The following is a 23,475-nucleotide window of genomic DNA, read 5'->3' as shown; positions in this document are numbered from 1 at the left end:
GGTTGGTCATAACTTTCCTTCCAAGGAGTAAGTGTCTTTTAATTTATGGCTGCAATCACCATCTGCAGTGATTTTGGAGCCCCCCAAAATAAAGTCTGACACTGTTTCTACTGTTTCCCCATCTATTTCCCTTGAAGTGATGGTACCAGATGCCATAATCTTAGTATTCTGAATGTTGAGCAGAGAGGTGGTCAAATATGTCACTCAGTGCTCTGGGTCCTCTAGGGAATCAGAGATATGCGAACATCTACAAACTGTGTACCTTGAAGTTATTCCTTAATATTAGAAAAAATATGTACGGATTTGGGGAAGTCTTCAATGATACTATCTAAAAAGAAGTCTAGTGCATCTTTGTACATATATTTAATGTTTTTATTTGTTAGATTAGCTTCTAGCTTTCCCTTAAATTTCTCCTTTTGTTCTCTTAAGATCTTTGCTAAGAAAGGAAGGAAGGAAGAAAGGAAGGGAAGCAGGGGGAAAAAAGAAAGAAAGAGAAGAAAGAGAAGAAAGAAAGGGCTATATTTATGCTATTTTTGGGTTTCACTTTTATTTTCAGGGTGATTTTAAAGCTAGGCTTTAAATGGATTAAGAAGCTCTGAGTGTTTAATTAAACTTATTCTTCAATCATTTGTTAGAAATTAAGCTTTTGCTAGTTTTCATGTATTTCTTTGGCACATATGAATGCAGCTATAGACTTGAGAAGACATTCAGTATTCTAATTTGTATATAGCAAAAGAAAAATTTTAAGGAATTTCTTGATCACAATAATTTAATGCATAATAAAAATAATTTAAATATTTTCCTATTTGATGATCAAAATGTTTTAACTGAAGTGAAAAATTACTGATGGGTTATGTTTTCAACCATTTTTAATTGCCTGGCTTTATTTTCAAAGTGTAGTTTTCCTTGTGTTTTCTTTGTTGCTTTTTTATTTTAAAGCTACAACACTGTGTAAAATGGCCTCAAAAGTTACTATTTGAAATGTATTTGCAATAGTAGTTGATATGGCCAGCATAACTATGACTCCATCTTGTCAAAGCTACCAATTTATTGTTTAGCTTATAAGTCTACTCCACAGAGAATTGTCTTTAGAACCTTTTATATTATGAGAAAACATCTTTGCCCTATTTTAATGCCTATCACTTTGAAAACAGTTTGATTTACAACCTTGTATCCTTTAAAATAGCTGGCTGAAAGTATCATAAAATCCCATAAATAATCTCAAACTATCACAGGTTATTTCACAATTAAATATCACTGAATATTTTGTAAAATCAAGAGAAATGTAATTCTATATGAGCTGTTCATTTCTTATTATGATAAGTCACCATTTATGATGGAAAAGTAACTTTAATCAAGGAGTGAGACTATTTATATAATTATGAGGAAGTTATATTTTAAACAATTATTCATACCCAGTGGCTGAAAGATAAGTGATTTTCTATCAGTAAGATAAAAAATAAGTATGTATATACAAAAGGTTATACTTATTGAGAAGATAGTTGTGGAGATCAACATCACTGAGAGTCAGAAGCAGACTTGGGACATTTCTTCTTACACTCAGTTCCACCCCTCCTTTATATTTTTAATTCTAGGTCAAAATTTCAAAATGGAAGAGAATATGATTTATTTTTATGTTGCATAAAAAGAAAGAGAATGAAAGAGAGAGAGAGAAAGAGAGCTATCATTTGACTACTGACAAAACAATTCAGTTAGCTGGCAGGAGAAAGTGTTTAAATTGTTCGTAACTTTACTAAAAGTCACTACATTACTTGTTAGTGCAATGGTAAAGAATCTACCTGCCAACGCAGGAGATGCAAGCAACATGGGTTTGACCCCTGGGTTCAGAAGATCCCCTCTAGGAGGAAATAACAACCCACTCCAGTATTCTTGTCTGAACAATTCCATGGACAGAGGAGCTGGCGGGCTACAGTCAGTGGGGTCTCAAAGAGTTGACCACAACTGTGATTGAACACGCATACACGTTATATGTTATTGCTTTAGTGAATCACCATACTATATTACACTGAAAGATAATTCTCCATTCTCTTTTGTTCCTGCAAGTCTTATGCAGAAAGCATTTCCTCAAGTATGTATTTTCAAGAATTTTATATAGCTGCAACTTTGATAAGTTGAGACATACTATCTTCTTCAAAAACAAAGTTCACATAATGCTTGTGATGCAATAAAATAACTATAATGTCTCCTTCCCAACAAAGGACAGGAATTAAATTATCAGGGTTCCTCTTGTAATGAAACCCACTGCATGTGCTGGCATCCACCTGACCTATCCATTTTGCCCACTGGTACCTGAGGCCATGGGAACTGACTCAAGTGATGTGAACGCTCCAGTTGCCTGATGTGCTATGAGTGATAATGTCTCTTTTCTCTGATCCAAACATCTCATGCTTTCTTCCAGCATTCATGAAACTGTGGAAGACTAGCCACTCCCAATAGTTGACAGAAAACAAGGACAATAGCAACAGCATAGCAGCATTCTTTAATATAGAGAATGAGTAAACATTAAAAGTCTATAGTGGTTACACTGCTATATGATATATATGAAATCTCATATATGCAATCTTTATGAGAAAGTCCAAGAGCAGGAAACATATGCTTTCATAACAGTAATTTTATATATTAGTTGCATTGATTAAATGTCAGCAGCAATAGATGATGCCGCTCCTTATGAACAACAAAACATATATAGATAGTACCTCCTATGACAGCGGTTTTGGTTTTTTTCAGAGCTGAGAAAGAGGAATTTTTCTCACATATCTGCTATGTTTAAAATATACAAAGGAACCCCTCTATATTACAAGCATGGTTAGAGTGGCATAAATTCATAAATGCAATGTTGCTAGAAGATGAAAACATTATATTTGAAATCTTTATTATTCAGGTCATTTCGTACTTGCTTTTTCTGTTATCTTTTCATTCAGGTGCTCTTTCTCCAGGTACTTCTCTAATCATTCCACTGGGTCCCATATCTTAACGTCTGCTATAAAATGTGAATGGTGGGTCGTCGTTTCCCTGTTGGTTCAATAAAGAATGAGCCTGCAATGCAGGAGACCCAGGGAAGATCCTCTGGGGAAGGAAATGGCAACCCACTCAAGTATTCTTGCCTGGGAAATCCCACGGACAGAGGAGGCTGGTGGGCTACAGTCCATGAGGTCTCAAGAGTTGGACACAAAGACTAAAACACCACCATCACAGTGGTTCATCAATGTTTAGCCCACAGAAAGCACTGTTTTCCAAAGAATGCAACTAATATTTGTTTTGTTTTCAATTAAATGGTTTACTAAAAATATTTGGAAACGCACACACACGGCAAACATACACACACAACGGATTGTACTGTTAAGTTTGTGACAAATGCATCTGAGCTATTTCTGGTGCAAATATAATCTCGGCATATGATATTCTGCTGTGCCCTTAGTCACGTGGATTGACACGTATACGTAAGCACTTTCATATGGATAGTTATTATAAGACCTAAAAATTAGAATCAAAGCTAACCCTTTATCTTAGTTTTTAAGTAACCAGTCAGGCAAATCCCTAATTAATGCAGAGAAATGATTAAAATGACAAGAAGGACTGAAAGATAATTAGAGGCAAGGTGGAAAAACAGTAGGAGGAGAAGAGGAAAAGAAAGGAGGATAAAAAGAAACAAAAAGAGTGTTAATGTTACCCATGTTACTTTTGAAACGTTTTTTGTTAATGATTTATATATTGATTTAAAGATGTTGACTTTCTTTCAAGGTCCTGCCAATTCAATTAAAATAAACCCATTAAACCTTTATGGCACAGCTATTATGAAACAACTAGCAGGCTAGAAACACGAAACAAATTGTAAAGGGGAGAGACGAACTCGCATACAATGAGCACTGACAGTTTGTCCAACCTCTAATTTAGCAGCAATTGTCCTTTTGGATGTATTGCTATCTAGTCATACCCCAAAATGATTATTTCAATGACAATCTCATGTACTGAGAGAGACTATAAAACTCAGGGATATAGTTAAGAACCAAGATGTATAATAAAATATCAGACTTAACTAATGGTTTCCTCTGATGTCTTGCTACAGAAAGAGCAGGTAGCTAAAGATGCTTTGATTAGCGGCAAGGTCAATCCATTTGACAGTAGAATGGATTAGAAATAAGACCTTGATTTAGGACACTTGAATATACTGCAAAAGTCTCTCAAATATGTGAGGCAGGAGTCAAGAGGATGAATACGTTTTTAAATCTTGTATGAAGATCGAGCTGGTGTGATGAACCTTGAATTTCAAATGAGCAGAAATTACTTTGATTTTGAAAGCTCACACTTTAGGAGCAAATTGAACCATGAAAACTACATTATGGGCTTCTTCAAAACTACAATTCATCCAAAATTCTCCAAATTATCCAATTCTCCAAAGCTGCAATTAATCCAAACTATAATTCAGATGACCTTTATATCTACTCCTGTGGGCAAGAATCCCTTAGAAGAAATGGAGTAGCCCTCATAGTCAACAAAAGGTCTGAAATTCAGTACTTGGGTGCAATCTCAAAAATGACAGAATGATCTTTGTTCGTTTCCAAGGCAAACCATCCAATATTACAGTAATCCAAGTCTATGCCCCAACCAGTAATGCTGCAAAAGCTGAAGTTGAATGATTCTATGAAGACCTGTGGCTTCCCCAGGTGGCTCAGATGGTAAAGCATCTATCTGCATTGCAGAAGACCCGGGTTCAATCCTTGGGTCAGGAAGATCCCCTGGAGAAGGAAATGGCAACCCACTCCAGTATTCTTGCCTGGAAAATCCCATGGACAGAGGAGCCTGGTGGGCTACAGTCCATGGGGTTGCAAAAAGTCAGACATGACTGAGTGACTTCACTTTTTCCCTTTCAATTTATGAAGACCTACAAAACCTTCTAGAACAAACATCAAAAAAACAGATGCCCTTTTCATCATAGGGAACTGGAATGCAAAAGTAGGAAATCAAGAGATACTTGGAGTAACAGGCAAATTTGGCCTTGGAGTATAGAATGAAGCAGGGCAAAGGCTAAAAGAGTTTGCCAAGAAAATGAATTGGTCATAACAAACACCCTCTTCCAACAACTCAAGACAAGACTCTACAAATAGACATCACCAGATGGTCAATACTGAAATAACATTGGTTATATTCTTTGCAGCCAAAGATGGAGAAGCTCTATACAGTCAGCAAAAACAAGGCTGGAGGCTCACTGTGGCTCAGATCATGAACTTATTGCAAATTTCAGAGTTCAAATGAAGAAAGTGGGGAAAACCACTAGACCATACAGGTATGACCTAAATCAAATTCTTTATGATTATACAGTAGAAGTGACAAATAGATTCAAGGGATTAGATCTGATAGACAGAGTGCCTGAAGAACTATGGATGGAGGATCATGACATTGTAGAGGAGGCAGTGATCAAGACCATCCCCAAGAAAAAGAAATGCAAAAAGGCAAAATGGTTGTCTGAGAAGGCCTTACAAATAGCTGTGAAAAGAAGAGAAGATAAAGGCAAAGGAGAAAAGGAAATCTATACCCATCTGAATGTAGTGTTCCAAAGAATAGCAAGGAGAGATAAGAAAGCCTTCCTCAGTGATCAATGCAAAGAAATAGATGGAAACAACAGAATGGGAAAGACTAGAGATTTCTTTAAGAAAATTAGAGATACCAAGGGAATATTTCATGCAAAGATGGGCACAATAAAGGCCAGAAATGGTATGGACCTAACAGAAGTATAAGATATTAAGAAGAGGGGGCAAGAATACACAGAAGAACTATACAAAAAAGATCTTCATGACCCAGATAACTACAATGGTGTGATCACTCACCTAGAAACAGACATCCTGGAATGTGAAGTCAAGTGGCCCTGAGGAAGCATCACTATGAACAAAGCTAGTGGAGGTGAAGGAATTCCAGTTGAGCTACTTCAAATCCTAAAAGATGATGCTTTTAAATTGCTGCACTGAATATGCCAGCAACTTTGGAAAGCTCAGCAGTGACTACAGGACTGGAAAAGGTCAGTTTTCATTCCAATCCCAAAGAAAGGCAGTGCCAAAGAGTGTTCAAACTACCGCAAAATTGCACTCATCTCACACATTAGCAAAGTAATGCTCAAAATTCTCCAAACCAGGCTTCAACAATATGTAAGCCAAGAACTTCCAGATATTCAAGCTCGATTTAGAAAAGTCAGAGGAACCAGAGATTAAATTGCCAACATTTGTTGAATTATTGAAAAAGCAAGAGAGATCCAGAGAAATATCTATTTTTGCTTTATTGACTATGCCAAAGCCTTTCACAGTATGGATCACAACAAACTGTGGAAAATTCTTCTAGAGTGGGAATATCAGACCAGCTTACCTGCCTCCTGAGACATCTGTATGCAGGTCAAGAAGTAACAGAACTGGACATGGAACAATGGACTGGTTCAGAATTGAGAAAGGAGTACATCAAGGCTGGATATTGTCACCCTGCTTATTTAACTTATATGCAGAGTACATCATGGGAAATGCCAGGCTGGATGAAGCACAGGTTGGAATCAAGATTGCCAGGAGAAATATCAATAACCTAAGATAGGCAGATAACACCACCCTATGGCAGAAAGTGAAGAAGAACTAAAAAGCCTCTTGATGAAAGTGAAAGAGGAAAGTGAAAAATTTGGCTTAAAACTCAATATTCAGGGAGGGGGGATCGGGATGGGGAACACGTGTAAATCTATGGCTGATTCATATCAATGTATGACAAAACCCACTGAAATGTTGTGAAGTAATTAGCCTCCAACTAAAAAAAAAAAAAGAAAAATGAAAAAAAAAAACAAAACAAAACTCAATATTCAGAAAACTAAGATCATGACATCCAGTCCCAGCACCTCATGGAAAATAGATGGGGGAACAACGAGAACAGTGAGAGACTTTATTTCTTGAGGCTTCAAAATCACTGCAGATGGTGACTTCAGCTATGAAATTAAATGACACTTGATCCTTGCAAGAAAAGCTATGGCCAACCTAGAGAGCATATTAAGAAGGAGAGACATTACTTTGCCAACAAAGGTCCATCTAGTCAAAGCTATGGTTTTTCCACTAGTCATGTATGGTTGTGCAGTTGGACTACAAAGAAAGCTGAGCACCGAAGAATTGATGCTTTGAGCTGTGGTGTTGGAGAAGACTCTTGAGAGTCCCTTGGATAGCAAGGAGATTAAGCAAGTCAATCCTGAAGGAAATCAGTCCTGAATATTCATTGGAAGGACTGATGCTGAAGTTGAAACTCCAATATTTTGGCCACCTGATGTGAAAAACTTACTCATTGGAAAGGACCCTGATGCTGGGAAAGATGAAGGCAGGAGGAGAAGGGAATGACAGAGGATGAGATGGTTGGATTTCATAACCAACTTGGTCGACATGAGTTTGCGTAAGCTCCTGGAGTTGATGATGGACAGTGAAGCCTGGTGTGTGCTGTTCATCGGGTCTCAAAAAGTTGGACATGACTGAGTGACTGAACCGAATTGAAAGCTACACGACTCACAAATGAGGAAGACAGAAAGAGAGGAACAGAGAGAGGAAACAAATAGAGGAAGAGAGGGAAGAAGGGAGGAAGAAAAGAGAGGGAAAGAAAAAAGAGAAAGAGAAAAGATACATAGATGTTGAGCCATAAAGACAACTTTAAAATGTCTTAGTATAACTTTTTGATATAACTTGCATTATTATTGGATATAAGGGGATACATGCTGCTGCTGCTAAGTCGCTTCATTCTTGTCCGACTCTGTGCAACACCATAGACAGGAGCCCACCAGGCTCCCCCGTCCCTAGGATTATCCAGGCAAAAACACTGGAGTGGGTTGCCATTTCCTTCTCCAATGCATGAAGTGAAAAGTGAAAGTGAAGTAGTTCAGTCGTGTCCAAGTCTTATCGACCCCATGGACTGCAGCCTACCAGGCTCCTCCGTCCATGGGATTTTTCCAGGCAAGAGTACTGGAGTGGGTTGCCTTTGCCTTCTCCAAAAGGGATATATACATGAGTTAAAATAACATCTGTATATTCTGTTAGTTTGGAAGACTTTCAACATAGACAAATTATTTTTTCAATGCAATTATAACTACTTTAATACGCTACTGTACTATTTCTATTTTTTCTTTATCTTTTTTTACTAATTCAAAACCAAACTCTACATGTAATTATTTAAAAAATAAAATTCTATTGCCACAGCCTTGACTTTTTGTGCATGTGTATTTATATGCTTATACATATATACATATGAACATACACAGAATATCTTGTTTTATTGCATTTCACATTATTACACTTGTCAGATAGTACACATTGTTCAACCTGAAGGTTTATGCATCTCTGCTCCAGCAAGTCTATCAGCGCCATCTTTCCAACATATTTGCTCATTTCCTGCCACTGGGTTTCATTTTGGTAATTCTCCAAATTCTAAAACTTTTTTGTTATTATATTTTTAGGTGATCTATGATCAGTGATTTTGACAGGACTACTATGACTTGCTGAAGGCTCAGATAATGGTCAGTTGGCAGCTTGTAGCAATAAAGTATTTTTTAATTAAAGTATGCACATTGTTATTTTAAATATAATTCTACTGCACATGATAGATTTTTATGCATAGTGGAAACCAACTTTATGTGCTTTGGGAAACCAAAAAAGATGTGTGTGGCTCACTTGATTGCAGTGTCTGCTTTATTGCTGTGATCTAGAACTGAGCCCACAATATCTCCAAGGTATTTATGTATATTGCAAAGCATATATTTTTATAGGTACATCTCTTTGGAACTTTAGTGTTGTAGATTCACTGGTTTCTCTTGGTTGTTTTTTTAGTAGTCTTCTCTCTGTTCCATCACAATGATCCCCTCAAACAAACAAACAAAAAACTGCAATAATGAATTGGTACAGTCATCTCCTCTTTTTCCTCCTCTTTAACAGTTTCTTGCTGATGAAGAGAACTGCACATTACTGATTAGTTTTACCACTTAGAAGCCGTTTCCCTTAAATCATATATATATATATATATATATATATATATATATATATATACATCCTCTTGGTTTTGTTTCTCTGGGAAACACTAATAGAATCTCTATCAGATCAAACCAGCACAGAAGAATCTTTTTCACCTACACTTCTGAAATGGCATCTACAGTTTCTTCAAACTGTAGAGAAAATGATGAAAATAATTTTAACTATATTTGCTTCTGATTCACTATCTGACAAAATCAGTAGAAGTGTTCCAGTCATTGTTTCATTTGACCTGCAGAAATTGGCATTGTCACTTGTTATTCTTAAGACTTTTTTAGCTATATTTTCTGTAACATTCTTTGTCTTTTACTTCTTATTCGTTAAATTGATCTATTCTTCATCTGCTTTGCAGTTAAAAATCAGGGTTCTCATATTTTCTCTGTAACTTTTCCTAGCTCATTGTCACTTTACATAATTACCACTTATGTGATTTTGACCACCATCTGTATATCATCTCCTGATCCTATATCTCTACCATAGGTCTCTCTTGTGAACTCTAGGTTCATGTATCTAAACAACCATGAGATACTTCACCTGGGTACTTCTAAGAAACTCTGGATATATAATATATAAGAGTGATCCTTTTATTTCTTCTCTAGAACCAAATCTATACAGTACACTAGCAAAACAGAACCCTCTCATTCTCTACACGTGATTGTCTACTAACTTTTTTTTTGTCTCATCCTTCATATTCTCTTGAACAGTGGATCTTGAAATTTTATTATCCATCTACCTTTTAAATGACCACATTTAATATCCCTTTTCCTTTCTTACTCCCTAGGTAATTCTCCTGTAACCTTCTCCTACACATGTTTCCTATCTCCATGTTTGTTTTTGTGTCTCCAGTGTCCTTTAAATGGATCACTGAGTGATCTTTCTAGAACTGCAGTTTCTTCCATGTGAATCTTCAACCAAGACACTTTGTGGATACTGACACCTTTAAGAACAAATAGTACTCAATGTTCAGCATAGTGATTGCAGTTCATAGTACTGTATTACATATTTGAAGGTTGCTAGGGGAGTAAATCTTAAAAGTTCTCATCACAAGAAAAAACTGTAATTATGCACAATGATAGATGTTAAGTAGACTTATTGCGGAGATCATTTCACAATGTATACAATAGCAAAACACTATATTGTACACTGGGAACTGCTATTCTTTGTCAATTATATCTCAATTTTTTAAAAAAATAAATAAAATAATAAATATTATTAATCTTGACATCAGACTTGAGCCTCTGTACTTTCTCTATTTAACCTACTCTGAAACTTTCTATAACCTACTCTGAAATGTTGATTTTTACACTCTCTGATTATTTTGAAATATAGTTATTGAGGCTCACCTTGCACTTTCAAGCCAGAGAGCTTATAAAAACATTCCCTCAGACTATCTCTTCCTAAAAACAAAGACATCTTTCAAGATTCATTTCAGGTACTTCATCAACTGTGAACCTCTTCTTGAATTTTTCTTTTAGACATAGTCATAGACCTTATTTTGTCTCCACAACTCCTAATAGGGTCTTTGTCATAGTACATTTGACAGAGTATTAAAATTATTGTAAGCTCCTGAAATGCTTGTATGATAATAAAATGTGATGTTTTCTGGTGCCATGGACCTAAACTACCTGCTCTACCCAATTTAAAATCCCAGTTTCAGTATTTCTTGGGTGTTGAGCCATGGGAAATTATTTGATTTTCCTGCACCTCAGTTTTCTGATAAGTAAAATGGGGCTACCAATAATTTTCCTGATAGCGCTGTTGTGAAGATTACATGAATTTATGTAAGTAAATAAATTAAAATAGTGCCCTAAGACACTCAACAAAGCTTATCTGTTATAACTGCAATCTAAAGACATTAATACTTTACTCCCACAAGGCTTAACACTTTCTGAAATGATAATGCATTCTCAATTAAAAATATGTTGAATAAACAAATTCCTCTGAAATTAGGGATTAGATATACTGCAATACTGAATCTTTATGCCATATGCCATATTCAGTTCAGTTCAGTTCAGTTCAGTCACTCAGTCGTGTCCAAAACTTTGCGACCCCATGAATCGCAGCAAGCCAGGCGTCCCTGTCCATCACAAACTCCCGGAGTCTACCCAAACCCATGTCCATTGAGTTGGTGATGCTATCCAGCCATCTCATCCTCTGTTGTCCCCTTCTCCTCCTGCCCCCAATCCTTCCCAGCATTAGAGTCTTTTTCAATGAGTCAACTCTTTGCATATGTGGCCAAAGTATTGGAGTTTCAGCTTCAGCATCAGTCCTTCCAATGAAAACCCAGAACTGATCTTCTTTAGGATGGACTGGTTGGATCTCCTTGCAGTCCCAGGGACTCTCAAGAGTCTACTCCAACACCACAGTTCAAAAGCATTAATTCTTCGGCGCTCAGCTTTCTTCACCATCCAACTCTCACATCCATACATGACTATTGGAAACACCATAGCCTTGACTATATGGACCTTTGTTGACAAATAATGTCTCTGCTTTAAAATATGCTATCCAGGTTTGTCATAACTTTCCTTCCAAGGAGTAAGCGTCTTTTAATTTCATGGCTGCAATCATTATCTGCATTGATTTTGGAGCCCCCCAAAATAAAGTTTGACACTGTTTCCACTGTCTCCTCATCTATTTCCCATGAAGTGATGGGACCAGATGCCATGATCTTAGTTTTCCGAATGTTGAGCTTTAAGCCAACTTTTTCACTCTCTTCCTTCACTTTCATCAAGAGGCTTTTTAGTTCTTCTTCACTTTCTGCCATAAAGGTGGTGTCATCTGCATATCTGAGGTTATTGATATTTCTCCTGGCAATCTTGATTCCAGCTTGTACTTCTCCCAGCCCAGCGTTTCTCATGATGTACTCTGCACATAAGTTAAATAAGCAGGGTGACAATATACAGCCTTGACGTACTCCTTTTCCTATTTGGAACCAGTCTGTTGTTCCGTGTCCAGTTCTAACTGTTGCTTCCTGACCTGCATACAGGTTTCTCAAGAGACAGGTCAGATGGTCTGATATGCCCATCTCTTTAAGAATTTTCCACAGTTTATTGTGATCCTCACAGTCAAAGGCTCTGGCATAGTCAATAAATCAAGAGAGTCTGAAATGCAGTACTTGGATGCAATCTGAAAATGACAGAATGATATCTGTTCGTTTCCAAGGCAAATGATTCAATATCACAGTAATCCAAGCCTATGCCCCTAACCAGTAACACTGAAGAAGCTGATATTGAATGATTCTATGAAGACCTACAAGACCTTTTAGAACTAACACCCAAAAAAGATGTCCTTTTCATTATAGGGGACTGGAATACAAAAGTAGGAAGTCAGGAAACACCTGGAGTAACAGGCAAATTTGGCCTTGGAATGCAGAATGAAGTATGACAAAGGCTAATAGAGTTTTGCCAAGAGAATGCAATGGTCATAGCAAATACCCTCTTCCAACAACACAAGAGAAGACTCTACACATGGACATCACCAGATGGTCAACACCAAAATCAGATTGATTATATTCTTTGCAGCCAGAGATGGAGAAGCTCTATACAGTCAGCAAAAAGACCGGGAGCTGACTGTGGCTCAGATAATGAACTCCTTATTGCCAAATTCAGACTTAAATTGAAGAAAGTAGGGAAAACCACGAGACCATTCAGGTACGACCTAACTCAAATCCCTTATGATTAGGTAGAAGTGAGAAATAGATTTAAGGGACTAGATCTGATAGACAGAGTGCCTGATGAACTATGCCATATTAAATTAAATAAATACTTTCAATTTAAGAATTTCTGCTAACAATCTCTTTTGAATTGAGACAGAGGCACCCAGTTATATTTGATGGTATAAACAACTTACTCGTGTATGTGTGTGTGTGTGTATGGGCAGGCACATCTATGTGTTCCTTTAACGATACTTTTTTGAGGTGACTTTGAGCAATAAGTAATGCATGTGTTAAACATGTTTGCAAATCAAATTAGTTTCTGTGTTGCTCTGCAATATGGTATCTTACACATATCCAGGTGTTGTAGCAAATTCAATGAAAAAAGTATTGGTTTTACCTCTGGACAACCTTGGAATTTATTTGTGTATTAAGTCACAGTCATTATAAGCAATGCCACAGTTTGGTCTTTCTTGAAAGGATATCAACAATAACATCTGATTCTTTTAAATATTAAATATAACAGTTGTTGAGGCTAATATCCATTAAGCCACTCACTCCTTCCTCATTAATTTCTACAGGAAGAAATTCTTTTAAACTTGAAGGTAGGGAAACTTTTTTTTTTTTCTCTTAGTAAGTGGAGTTTCCAATAATGGTAACTCTTCAAATCAATGTTTTCTATGTTCGTTTTGGGGCTTCTCTGGTGGCTCAGTAGTAACGAATCCACCTGTCAATGCAGAAGGCACAGGTTTGACCCCAGGCCCAGGAAGATCCCCTGGAGAAGCAAATGGCAACCCACTCCATTATTCTTGCCCGGAAATCCCCATGGACAGAGGAGCCTGGAGTGCTATAGTCCATGGGGTCTTAAAGAGTCAGATATGACTTAGCAACTGAACAACACAATATGTATGTTCTTGCTGCAAAGAAATATATGTTAAATCTGAATCTCAATTATAATTATAATGGTTCAGTTGACTATTGTGCTTGGCACTTGTGCATTTTCCTTTTCCCATAACACAGACTTCTATATTATTTATAGTACTTTGTTTTACTGTGAACTGTCTCAAAGCCTCCTAGAAAGAGCAGGAGCACAAATATATTTATATATGTTTACACACTTACATATAATGGCTTGAATTGGCCCCAGCGTTATCATATTACTATTCCCATATCTAGAATCATCAAGACAGAGTCAATTAAACTTTAATTAGTTTCTATGTGGAAAGGAAATCTTGGAAATAGTCTTTTCATTTGCATTAGAAACATACATTGCCTGAGAACCATAAGTTTTCATTATATTTTACAAATGGGGAGCCATGCATCTATGAAAATAATGTTTTAATTTCATAATGGATTAGATCTTAGGTCTATTTCTTTCTAATCTATTTGTAAATACTGATTCATCTCTTAACTGATTTGGATGAATTCCATACTATCATATCAATTATAAAAATAGAATTCAAGAGTATCAAACAAAACTTCTATAAGTAGTTCCTAGATCATTTTAATCATGTCCACTGGGAGGTGAAATTCTACTCTAGCTAGGATAGATTAAAAGTCAATTTCATTAAATTTTCAACAAAATGTCAACTTTCTCACCTCAAATTCTGGCAAGTAAAGGCTATGGATCTGCTTTAATTAAAGTCAAAATGGCTTCTCAGCAGACATTTGCCAGGAACCTCAATGTGATGTCCAGCTTCCATCACAAGCAGAGTTGACATAACTGACACCCAGGAGACAAGAATTCTAGAGGTAAGCTTCCTCTCCATTTGTCTTGGATTTCAAAACCCAATCCTTATACTGAATTAATTCACAAGAAATCAGTGTACTATGACATAAAATTATCTTATCAGAGAAAACTTTACTCTTTTATACTCTTGGATCACACAAATATTTTAAGCAGAAACAATGTACAGTAACATCAGGGGACATTCATGCTTTGGGGTGCTTTCCTCAAAAGTTTTGAAGTCCCTTCTTGTGCTCAGAGCTATTTATGGAGCAATGCCATCTGAGTGGAGGTACCCTGGACTCAGTTGAAACTTGTTGGGCTCCAGTAGACAGTTCTCCCCTTTATGGCTCTCTCTGACTTTCCACTTAATTTTAGGGTTCATCAGGTACACTATGGACCTCAGAACTAGCATGTATGGAGTTTTCCTGGATCCAGAAAACCAGACTCTGATTCCTAGTAGCCAACCTGACAAGGAGATTGCTCCTGCTAAATGGTACTGTATGTTTTTTGCAAGGTCACTAAAATTTGGACTGTGAGAATGGTACTCAAATATTGATTTTATGTGAATCATACTTTATATATAGATAGGTATCCCACAGGAAATATTTGCTAGGGCCCCATATCAGTTCAGTTCAATCGCTCAGTCGTGTCTGACTCTTTGCGACTCCATGAATTGCAGCATGCTAGGCCTCCCTGTCCATCACCAACTCCCAGAGTTTACCCAAACTCATGTCCATTGAGTCAGTGATGCCATCCAATCATCTTATCCTCTGTTGTCCCCTTGTCTTCCTGCCTTCAATCTTTCCCAGCATCAGGGTCTTTTCAAATGAGTCAGTTCTTTGCATCAGGTGGCCCAATGTATTGGAGTTTCAGTTTCAACATCAGTCCTTCCAATGAACACTCAGGACTGATATCCTTCAGGATGGACTGATTGGATCTCCTTGCAGTCCAATGGACTCTCAAGAGTCTTCTCTAACACCACGGTTCAAAAGCATCATAGGATCCCATATACCCTAGTGCATTTGTGAAGGACAAATCTGATTCCATATTAGATCTATTTCTTTTATTTTAATCTTTGTGCTTTGTTGCTTATACTTAATCATACTGGCTCTGCACCGTTTGCAAAAGAATGCTGCTTATAGCCTGAAATATACACCGTAGCCCACTCTCAAGACCTTGGCCTTTAAGAGTCCATTTATATAGAGATAAAAACTTGCAGAATAGAGAATAACATTTGTCTTGGAGATTTACAGGAACCTCTTCACCTTACCTATGTGGACACCTGAAGGACAAAGGATTCCTACCCAAGAAGTTTACAACTAACCACACCCTGCCTTCCCTTACCTTGCCTTTAAAAGTGCTTTGCTGAAACTTTCAGGAGTTCACATTTCTTTGGGAACAAGCCATCTGTCTCCATGCGTGGCCCTGCGATAAAACTTTCTCTGCTCCAAATGTTAACACTTTAGTTTGTTCAGCCTCACTGTGCATCCATCACAGTGTTTGGTAACAAGAGGGCAACCTGACTATGTGTTCATTTTCAGCAAAGTTTCTAGTTGAAGACCTTCCGCATTATATTATTCAATATTTTTAAAATACATTTCCAAAAGGTAAATTCTAAAATCCTAGGGCAAAGAATTTAGCTTTTAAATAAATTTGTTTCATTTAAGTCAGCATTAGAATCATAAGACTCATCATGTTTCTCATTAGTTTAGATTTTCACAAATCGCTAGGGACTTTAATATTTCAGAGATATAATCTATTATATCAGTTCCTTAATACTCTTTTGACTATGGTTTTCTATTTCTGCTTTAGATTTATTTTAAACTCTCTTCAAGCATAAACATTTTTTTTATTAAAACCATAGCAAAATCTTTCAGAAAAAAAAAACCTGGAATTAGCAAAATGAAAATAAATAAAATACGCATTTTCCTGAAAAAAACTCTGGTGTCATTGATAAGGTCTATGACAGATATGGCTCCAAAGTGGATGTAAGAATAATAACGGTAAAGCATAAATCTGTTGAAACACATAGTTAACATTTTGTGGAAAAAAAAATTCTTAAACTATGAGACAAAATTTGCATATTGTGTTGAGATTGATGTGTATTTATTTGTGTTCCAACATTTATTACTTTGGCCATAAACACCTTTATAAATACCTTATGAAACCTATAATAAAGAGCGCCTCCTGGTGGTCCAGTGATTGAGAATCCAAAACAGACAATGCAGGGAACTCTGGTTTGATCCCTGGTCCAGAAAGATCCCACATGAAACAAGGCAATTAAGCCCATGTACCTGCAATTACTGAGCCCACGTGCCCTAGAACCCATGCTCCACAACAAGAGAAGCCACAACAATTAGAAGTCCGTGACCACAGCTATAGACTAGTCCCCAGTTGCCGCAACCAAAGCCTGCATGCAGCAGTGAAGACCCAGGGCATTCAAAAATTAATAAATAAATAAATAACCTATAATAAAGGAATTACTTTAAAGAATAAACAAACCAAATCAAATGCAGATCTTCCTTAACTTAGACCAGAGCTACATCCCAATAAAGCCATTGTCAATTGAAAACATTGTTAAGTTGAAACGCATTTAATACACTTACCCTACTGAATATCATTACTTAGTCTGACAGACTTAAACATTCTCAAAACATTTACATTAACCAACAGTCAGGAAATCATCTAGCACAAAGCCTATTTTATAATGGAGTGCTGACTATCTCATGTAGTTTATTAAATACTGTAGTAAAAGTGAAAAACAGATTGGCTGTGTAGGTACGGGATGCATATTGCTTTTGCAACATTGTAAAGTTAAAAAATCTTAAGTCAAACCACTGTAAATCTGGGACCATCTGTACACCAGATCCATAATGTAAATGATATGTCCTACTTTTTAAGGGGAGGGAAATGTAGATATTCTTGTCATTCAAAGATATGAACAATTTAGAATACTTATATCTCCTGATTTTTTCCTGTGTTTCTTGCTGGTAAACAATTCCAGAATGGATATGGCCAATAATGTACTATAGTAACACTTTCAGTTACATTTACACATATTAACTTCATGACTTTGGTGAATAATGTCAAAAATAGCAATATAATATATACTAACTTCATTAAAATAGCCAAGGAGAATTGAAGCAAAGAGGGAGGAAATGATATTCCAAAGCTTACCCGGGTCATTGAGTCAGGAAGAGAAACCAGGTCTCTTGATTTCAATTCCAGTGTTCTACTCACTGGTTTGTTCAACTCCTGTGCAAAACATCCACACACAATACACAATGCATAAGCCCCCTTGCTATCAAGTTGTTGGCAAAAGAAACACGTCATTACCTTTCCCACATACTGAGGCTCGGAGCCCATGTATTCCTCCAGCACAAAAAATTGATTCCATACCCAGCCACGTTTAACTCGGTGGACATGTGATCGTTGTCCTGGTAGGTGGATAACATTCTCTCTTGGTTCAGTGGCTAAAGTCTGCTGTGGCTGCGGTTGAAGTGGTGTTAGGAGACCTCCATCAAACAGGACCCAGAGCAGCAGGGATAAACAGTTCCTTGTAAGCATTGGCAAAAGCTTTCCTACAGCAGAGTAATAAAAACTCCAGCACTTAATGTAGAATTGTGGAATCCAGGTTTGAGGTGTCTGTGGCCTCCACCACTTAGCTTTCTGTTTTATTGCAGAGATGATAATGCAGGCATTAATCCTTTTGATGAAAATGCTTCTGCTATATTATATTCCATCTAAAGGGACCTATAAAACAGATTAACAGAGATACATTAAATTGATAGAATTACATGATGATAGTCATCAAAACTCTCTTTATATATCTGCCAACATTGAAGGAAACAGAGAGAAAAGTCTTTAAAAGAATTATATTAGTAAATGATCACTGCTATTTAACTTATTAACTTGGATAAAATATCTAAGTGTTTTTCACTGACTTGAAAAACTATGAATCACAATAAAGCAAGAGTTTATCATAAATAGAAGCAATCATTTTTTAAATTTAATAACCATTTAGAAGTAAAACAGAGATCACTATTTTTTTTTTACTGAAGTATAGTTAATTTGCAATGTTTCAGGTGTACAACAAAATAATTCAGTTAGACATATATATATATATTCTTTTATATATTTTTTCTATTATAGGTTATTCTAAGAAATTGAATATAGTTCACTGTGTTATATAGTAGGTCCTTATTGTATGTTCACTTTATATACAGTATATTTTATTTTTTAAATTTAACCTCAAATAGCCAATTCATCTCCCCCCCACCCCATCCCCCTCTGGTAACCATGTTTGTTTTCTATGTCCATGAGTCTATTTCTGTTTTGTAAATAAGTTCATTTGTATCACATTTTTTAGATTCTCTGTATAAGGGATATTATATGATATTTGTCTTTCTCTCTCCGACATACGTCACTTAGTATGGCTCTCCTTTATTGCTGTTTAATCTCTAGGTCATGCCAAACTCTTTTGTGACCTCATGGACTGTAGCCCGCCAGGCTCCTCTGTCCATGGGTTTTCCCAGGAAAGATACTGGAGTGGGTTGCCATTTCCTTCTCCAGGGGATCTTCCAGACCCATGGATTGAACCCATGTCTCCTACATTGCAGGCAGATTCTTATCACTGAATGCACTAGGGATATGTATGATGATTGCATTATTGCAGCAAATGACAGTATCTCATTCTTTTTTATGGCTGACTAATATTTCATTATATATATATATATATATATATATATATATAGGTATCTATATATATATATAGATGTAGATATATCACATCTTCTTTATTCATTCATGTCAATGGACACTTGGGTTGCTTCCACATCTTGGTTCTTATAATTAGTGCTGCTACAGATATTGGGAAGCATACATCTTTTTGAATTAGAATTCTTTACTTGGATTATGCTTTTTAAGGTGAACTGAGAGTAGGATTTCATAGCCTTAGGACAACTGACATCTGGGGTTGGATAACTTTTTGTTGCTGGGGGGCCAGCATGTACATTTTATGAATCCTAGAAATGCCCCCTTTCCTTCACTCAGGAGATGATGGTGGCATCCTCCCCCACTGCTAGTTGTGATAACCAAAAAATGTCTCCAGCCATTGCCAAATATCCCCTGGAAGGAGCAGAATAGATCAAGACTGAGAAGCACAGATTTAGAGAATAAGGAAAAAACAAAGCAGTTTTAAAGAAACAAAAAATTATCTGAGGTTAGAGAATAGGAAATATAGGACCATGCATGAAAGAACATGCACTGGAAGGATTAACACTGAAGATGATGCTCCAAAACTTTGGCTACCTGATGAGAAGAGCTGACTCATTGGAAAAGACCTTGATGCTGGGAAAGATTAATGGCAAAAGGAGAAGAGGATGGCAGACAATGAGATGGTTGGATGGCATCACTTACTCAATGGACATGAATTTGAGTGAACTCTCGGAGATAGCGGAGGACAGAGGAAACTGGCGGGCTATAGTTAATGAGGTTGCAAAGAGTCAGACAGGACTTAATGATTGAACAACAACAACAATGGAAGAATAACGTAAATTTACTAAACGAAAATGATCTAAGATGTATGCTATTGAGAAAAATGTCAGATGGTTTTATAAGACTTTATAAGCTTTAATGTTTAAAAAAAAATGCTTCTCTAGTCTTGGTATACTCGAAACACTGGGATACAGAGGAATTATTTCATAGATAGCGTGTGACTCAGAGCAATCTTGAATCACTATCAGATGGATAATCTCTACTTTGCATTTAGGTAAAACTGAGCTTTGAACATTTTCCTTACAACAAACACTTTTTTCATTCACTTATCTAAGGTTTGAGTGTCTAAGATGTACTAGGTTCTTGTAATACAGTAGGTAAGGAAACAGACATGATGCTTATCTTTCCTAAATCAGGAATGGAAAATAAATATAGTCAAATACATAAATGAGGGCAAATTTACCAATGCTGTGGAAAAACAAAAGCTAATAGAATATCCTGACGGCAAAATTTAAGTGGTCAGAACTTAAATTAGACAAAGTCTGCCATCGGTGACAGTTTCAATGAGAATTAAAAACAAGAGCAACTTTATATTCTTCAAGCAGCAAGGGAAAAATGTGGCTTTAGCCAGGGAAGCTTCACACATTGGCACTAGGGGACAATTGCCCACAGCCTTCTCAGAGGTTTCCAAAGATCAAGAATGTCAGAGGTCAGAAATTATATACAATGCTTCCAAAACAAGACAACTAAAATAAAAATCAACTTATGTTTAGTCACATGCCTATAACACAGGGCATTTTGTCAACCTTTCAGTTGCAGTTTGGTTTAGTGACTATTCAGCTATATAGAATATAAAGTATAATGCATTCTTTACATATATTCGAACATAAAAAATGTGGGAGCAATTCATTGAAGATAAGATGTGAAATGGGAAGGGTCTAAAAGTTATACTGAGAGCATCCTACAATGACACTCACAAAAGGAGAAATGAAGTAGGATCTATTTTTTTTTCCTCTGGCCTGAAGGGATGCACCTGTTAACTACTAACAAAAACATGAACTGTATATATTTTATTGCATCCTTTCATTCTGGCAGAATAATGTTCATAAAAAGTTAACTTAGACTTATATTGTCCAATATGGGAACCACTAGCCATATGTGGCTGTGGAGTTGAAATTTGGCAATTTTATATTGAGATGTCCTCTAACTTTTCACTTATATACCACATTTCAAAAAATTACTGCAAAAATAAGAATGTAAAAGATCTCAGTGTTGATTTCAACATTTATTTTTTGTTGACATGCTAATAGTTTGGATAAAGAAGGTTTGTTGTTGACTCGCTAAGTTATGTCTGACTCTGTGCAATCCCATGGACTGCAGCATGCCAGGCTTCCCTGTCCTTCATCATCTCCCAGAGTATGCTCAAACTTAGGTCCCTTGAGTGGGTGATGCCATCCAATCATCTCTTTGTCTATTGACCTCTTTTCTCCTGCCCTCAATCAGAAGGTTAAATAAATACAAACTATTACATTAATTTGACCTACTTATTTTTCTTTTTTAATGTGATTACTAGAAAATTACAATTATAGATGCAGCTTGCATATGTGACTTGCATTGTTTTCTATCATGTAGCACTGACTTAAATAAGAGTTTAAGTCACAACTGTGATTTCTACTTAAGTCATATATATTTTAATATTCAGAATAGAATATCCAGCACAAACTGTATCATGTTTGTATGACAATATATTGGGATGTCAGAGTATATTTGCAACTATATGCATTAAGCCTGTGTAAAAATAACGCACATGTTTTCCTCAGCTGTTTTCAAGTTTAAATTACTAACACTGACATCTAAAGTGTTTGAATTCTTGAACTTTCTGTTTTGTCCATGTTTCTTCCCCTACTCATGCCAATCCTACTCCCAGCATTTATAGAACAAATGGGGAGATAAACGTTAAGTAGAAGAGATGGATGGCAGGAACTCTAACTTTCCAAACCTAGTCTAGTACATGTAATTAGGTTGTCTTTTTGCCTTTGTGCTTCATTGATTTTTTTTTTCTCCTCCACTTTTTTTGGGGAGGTGTCAGGTGTAAAAATTCAAACTTTAGTGAGTATTGACTCCTAAAGTTATCTCTTTAAACAAGCATCTTTTTATTTTACATCCTACATTTTTTATGTTGGACAGGTAGCTATATTCCATCATCAGCATCATCAGTATAGGTCCAGCTACCCATTACCCTTGATAGTTGAGGATCCGAAATCTGAGTTTGGACCTCCTTTTAGAGGAGTCTTTCAGAAACTCTAACTAGCTCATGGCTTCCCCCTTTGTTTCCCAATAACCCCTGCTTATTTGAGGGGATTAGCTCATAAATTACTAATAATTGAAGAAGAATATGAAAGTAACATAGAAAGAATGTTTTTTATAAGCTAATTCCACAACACCTTAAAAATAGATTAACATCGCCAAGAACAGCCCCTAAATGCAAAACATTGTCATGAGGCTGAAGTTAAATGGAGCCACATCGTGGTACAATATCCCCCCATTTCCCTCACCTGGTGCCCACATCTTGTTCTATCCTTTGATTCTCTCTGGACACACATTCTACTCAGCCTGCTGTATTCTTGTACTTTTTTCATGCATTCTCCTTTATTTCCCTCTTTCTCTAAGTAGACTGTTCCTTACTCACATCCTTGCCATCAAAATACTTTCTCCTTTTTTGTTACATTTTTATATTCAGAGGAATATTTGTTTATGGATAGTTTTGCTGTTATTTTCATTAGGAAGGTAATGGTTAGGGGTGACCATACAGGTTTGAGAGATACACACATAATCTTATCCTTTGCCACGAATGTTGCTGTTTTAACTTGAATTCTGCAGAAGGCAAAGCTTTTTAGGAACTCAAATACCACACTGGAGTAGAAAGATCTGTAATTAACATTGTAAAGGCTTCTCTCTGCACACTGTGATGCAACATATAGACAGATGATTATAGTTAACGCTGTAGTATATATCTGGAGGTTGCTAAGAGAGTAGATCTTAAAAGCCAGGACTTTTATGATGTTCATGAGCTTATTAGTTCATGAGCTGCACAATCTTCCTCTGCATCACTCTAGACCCTAGCCATTCTCTCCTTCTGTCAAAACCTTTATTGATAAATGATAACAAAAACATAATAATTTGTATTATAGATGTATTTGTATGATTATTCTTCCAGTCTTCTGAGTAGAGTGACAAAGGGCTAAGAGAGTAGCAATGATGACTCTATTGTCAGCCGTTCTCAGCTGTTCTGTTCCTGGCATCCACAATGGCACATGGTAAGTATCAAACACATATTTGTTAAGTGTGAACAAGTAAGTCATTGAATGATGGTAGCTAACTTTTATTGAAAACTTACTATGTTCCATATAATGTTATGTGTTCTGTATCAGTACAATTGTTCCGTGAAGGAGGAGCTATTATACCCATCTGACAGATAAAATGGAGAAACAAAGACTCTAAATGACTTGACGGTTTTCCACAGACAAGCACGTGGGCAGTGTGTTTGAATTTGGGCA

The 23,475-nt window shown here is 36.4% G+C and overlaps 1 protein-coding gene across 2 annotated transcripts in view; it reads right to left on the bottom strand.

The window, feature by feature from the left end:
• Positions 1-17,989, bottom strand: part of CDH12 (cadherin 12) — a 305,281-nt gene extending 287,292 nt beyond the window's left edge. For both annotated transcript variants that reach the window (XM_061129640.1, XM_061129641.1), the window contains exon 1: positions 17,759-17,989. In XM_061129640.1, coding sequence (XP_060985623.1) covers positions 17,759-17,989 — 231 coding nt within the window. The remainder of the gene's footprint in view (positions 1-17,758) is intronic.
• Positions 17,990-23,475: the final 5,486 nt, after the last annotated feature.

The sequence above is a fragment of the Dama dama genome, chromosome 25, assembly GCF_033118175.1.
Source record: "Dama dama isolate Ldn47 chromosome 25, ASM3311817v1, whole genome shotgun sequence".
NCBI lineage: Eukaryota > Metazoa > Chordata > Mammalia > Artiodactyla > Cervidae > Dama > Dama dama.
The sequence above is the reverse complement of the archived record's forward strand: the minus strand, read 5'-3'. Positions and strand labels throughout refer to the sequence as shown.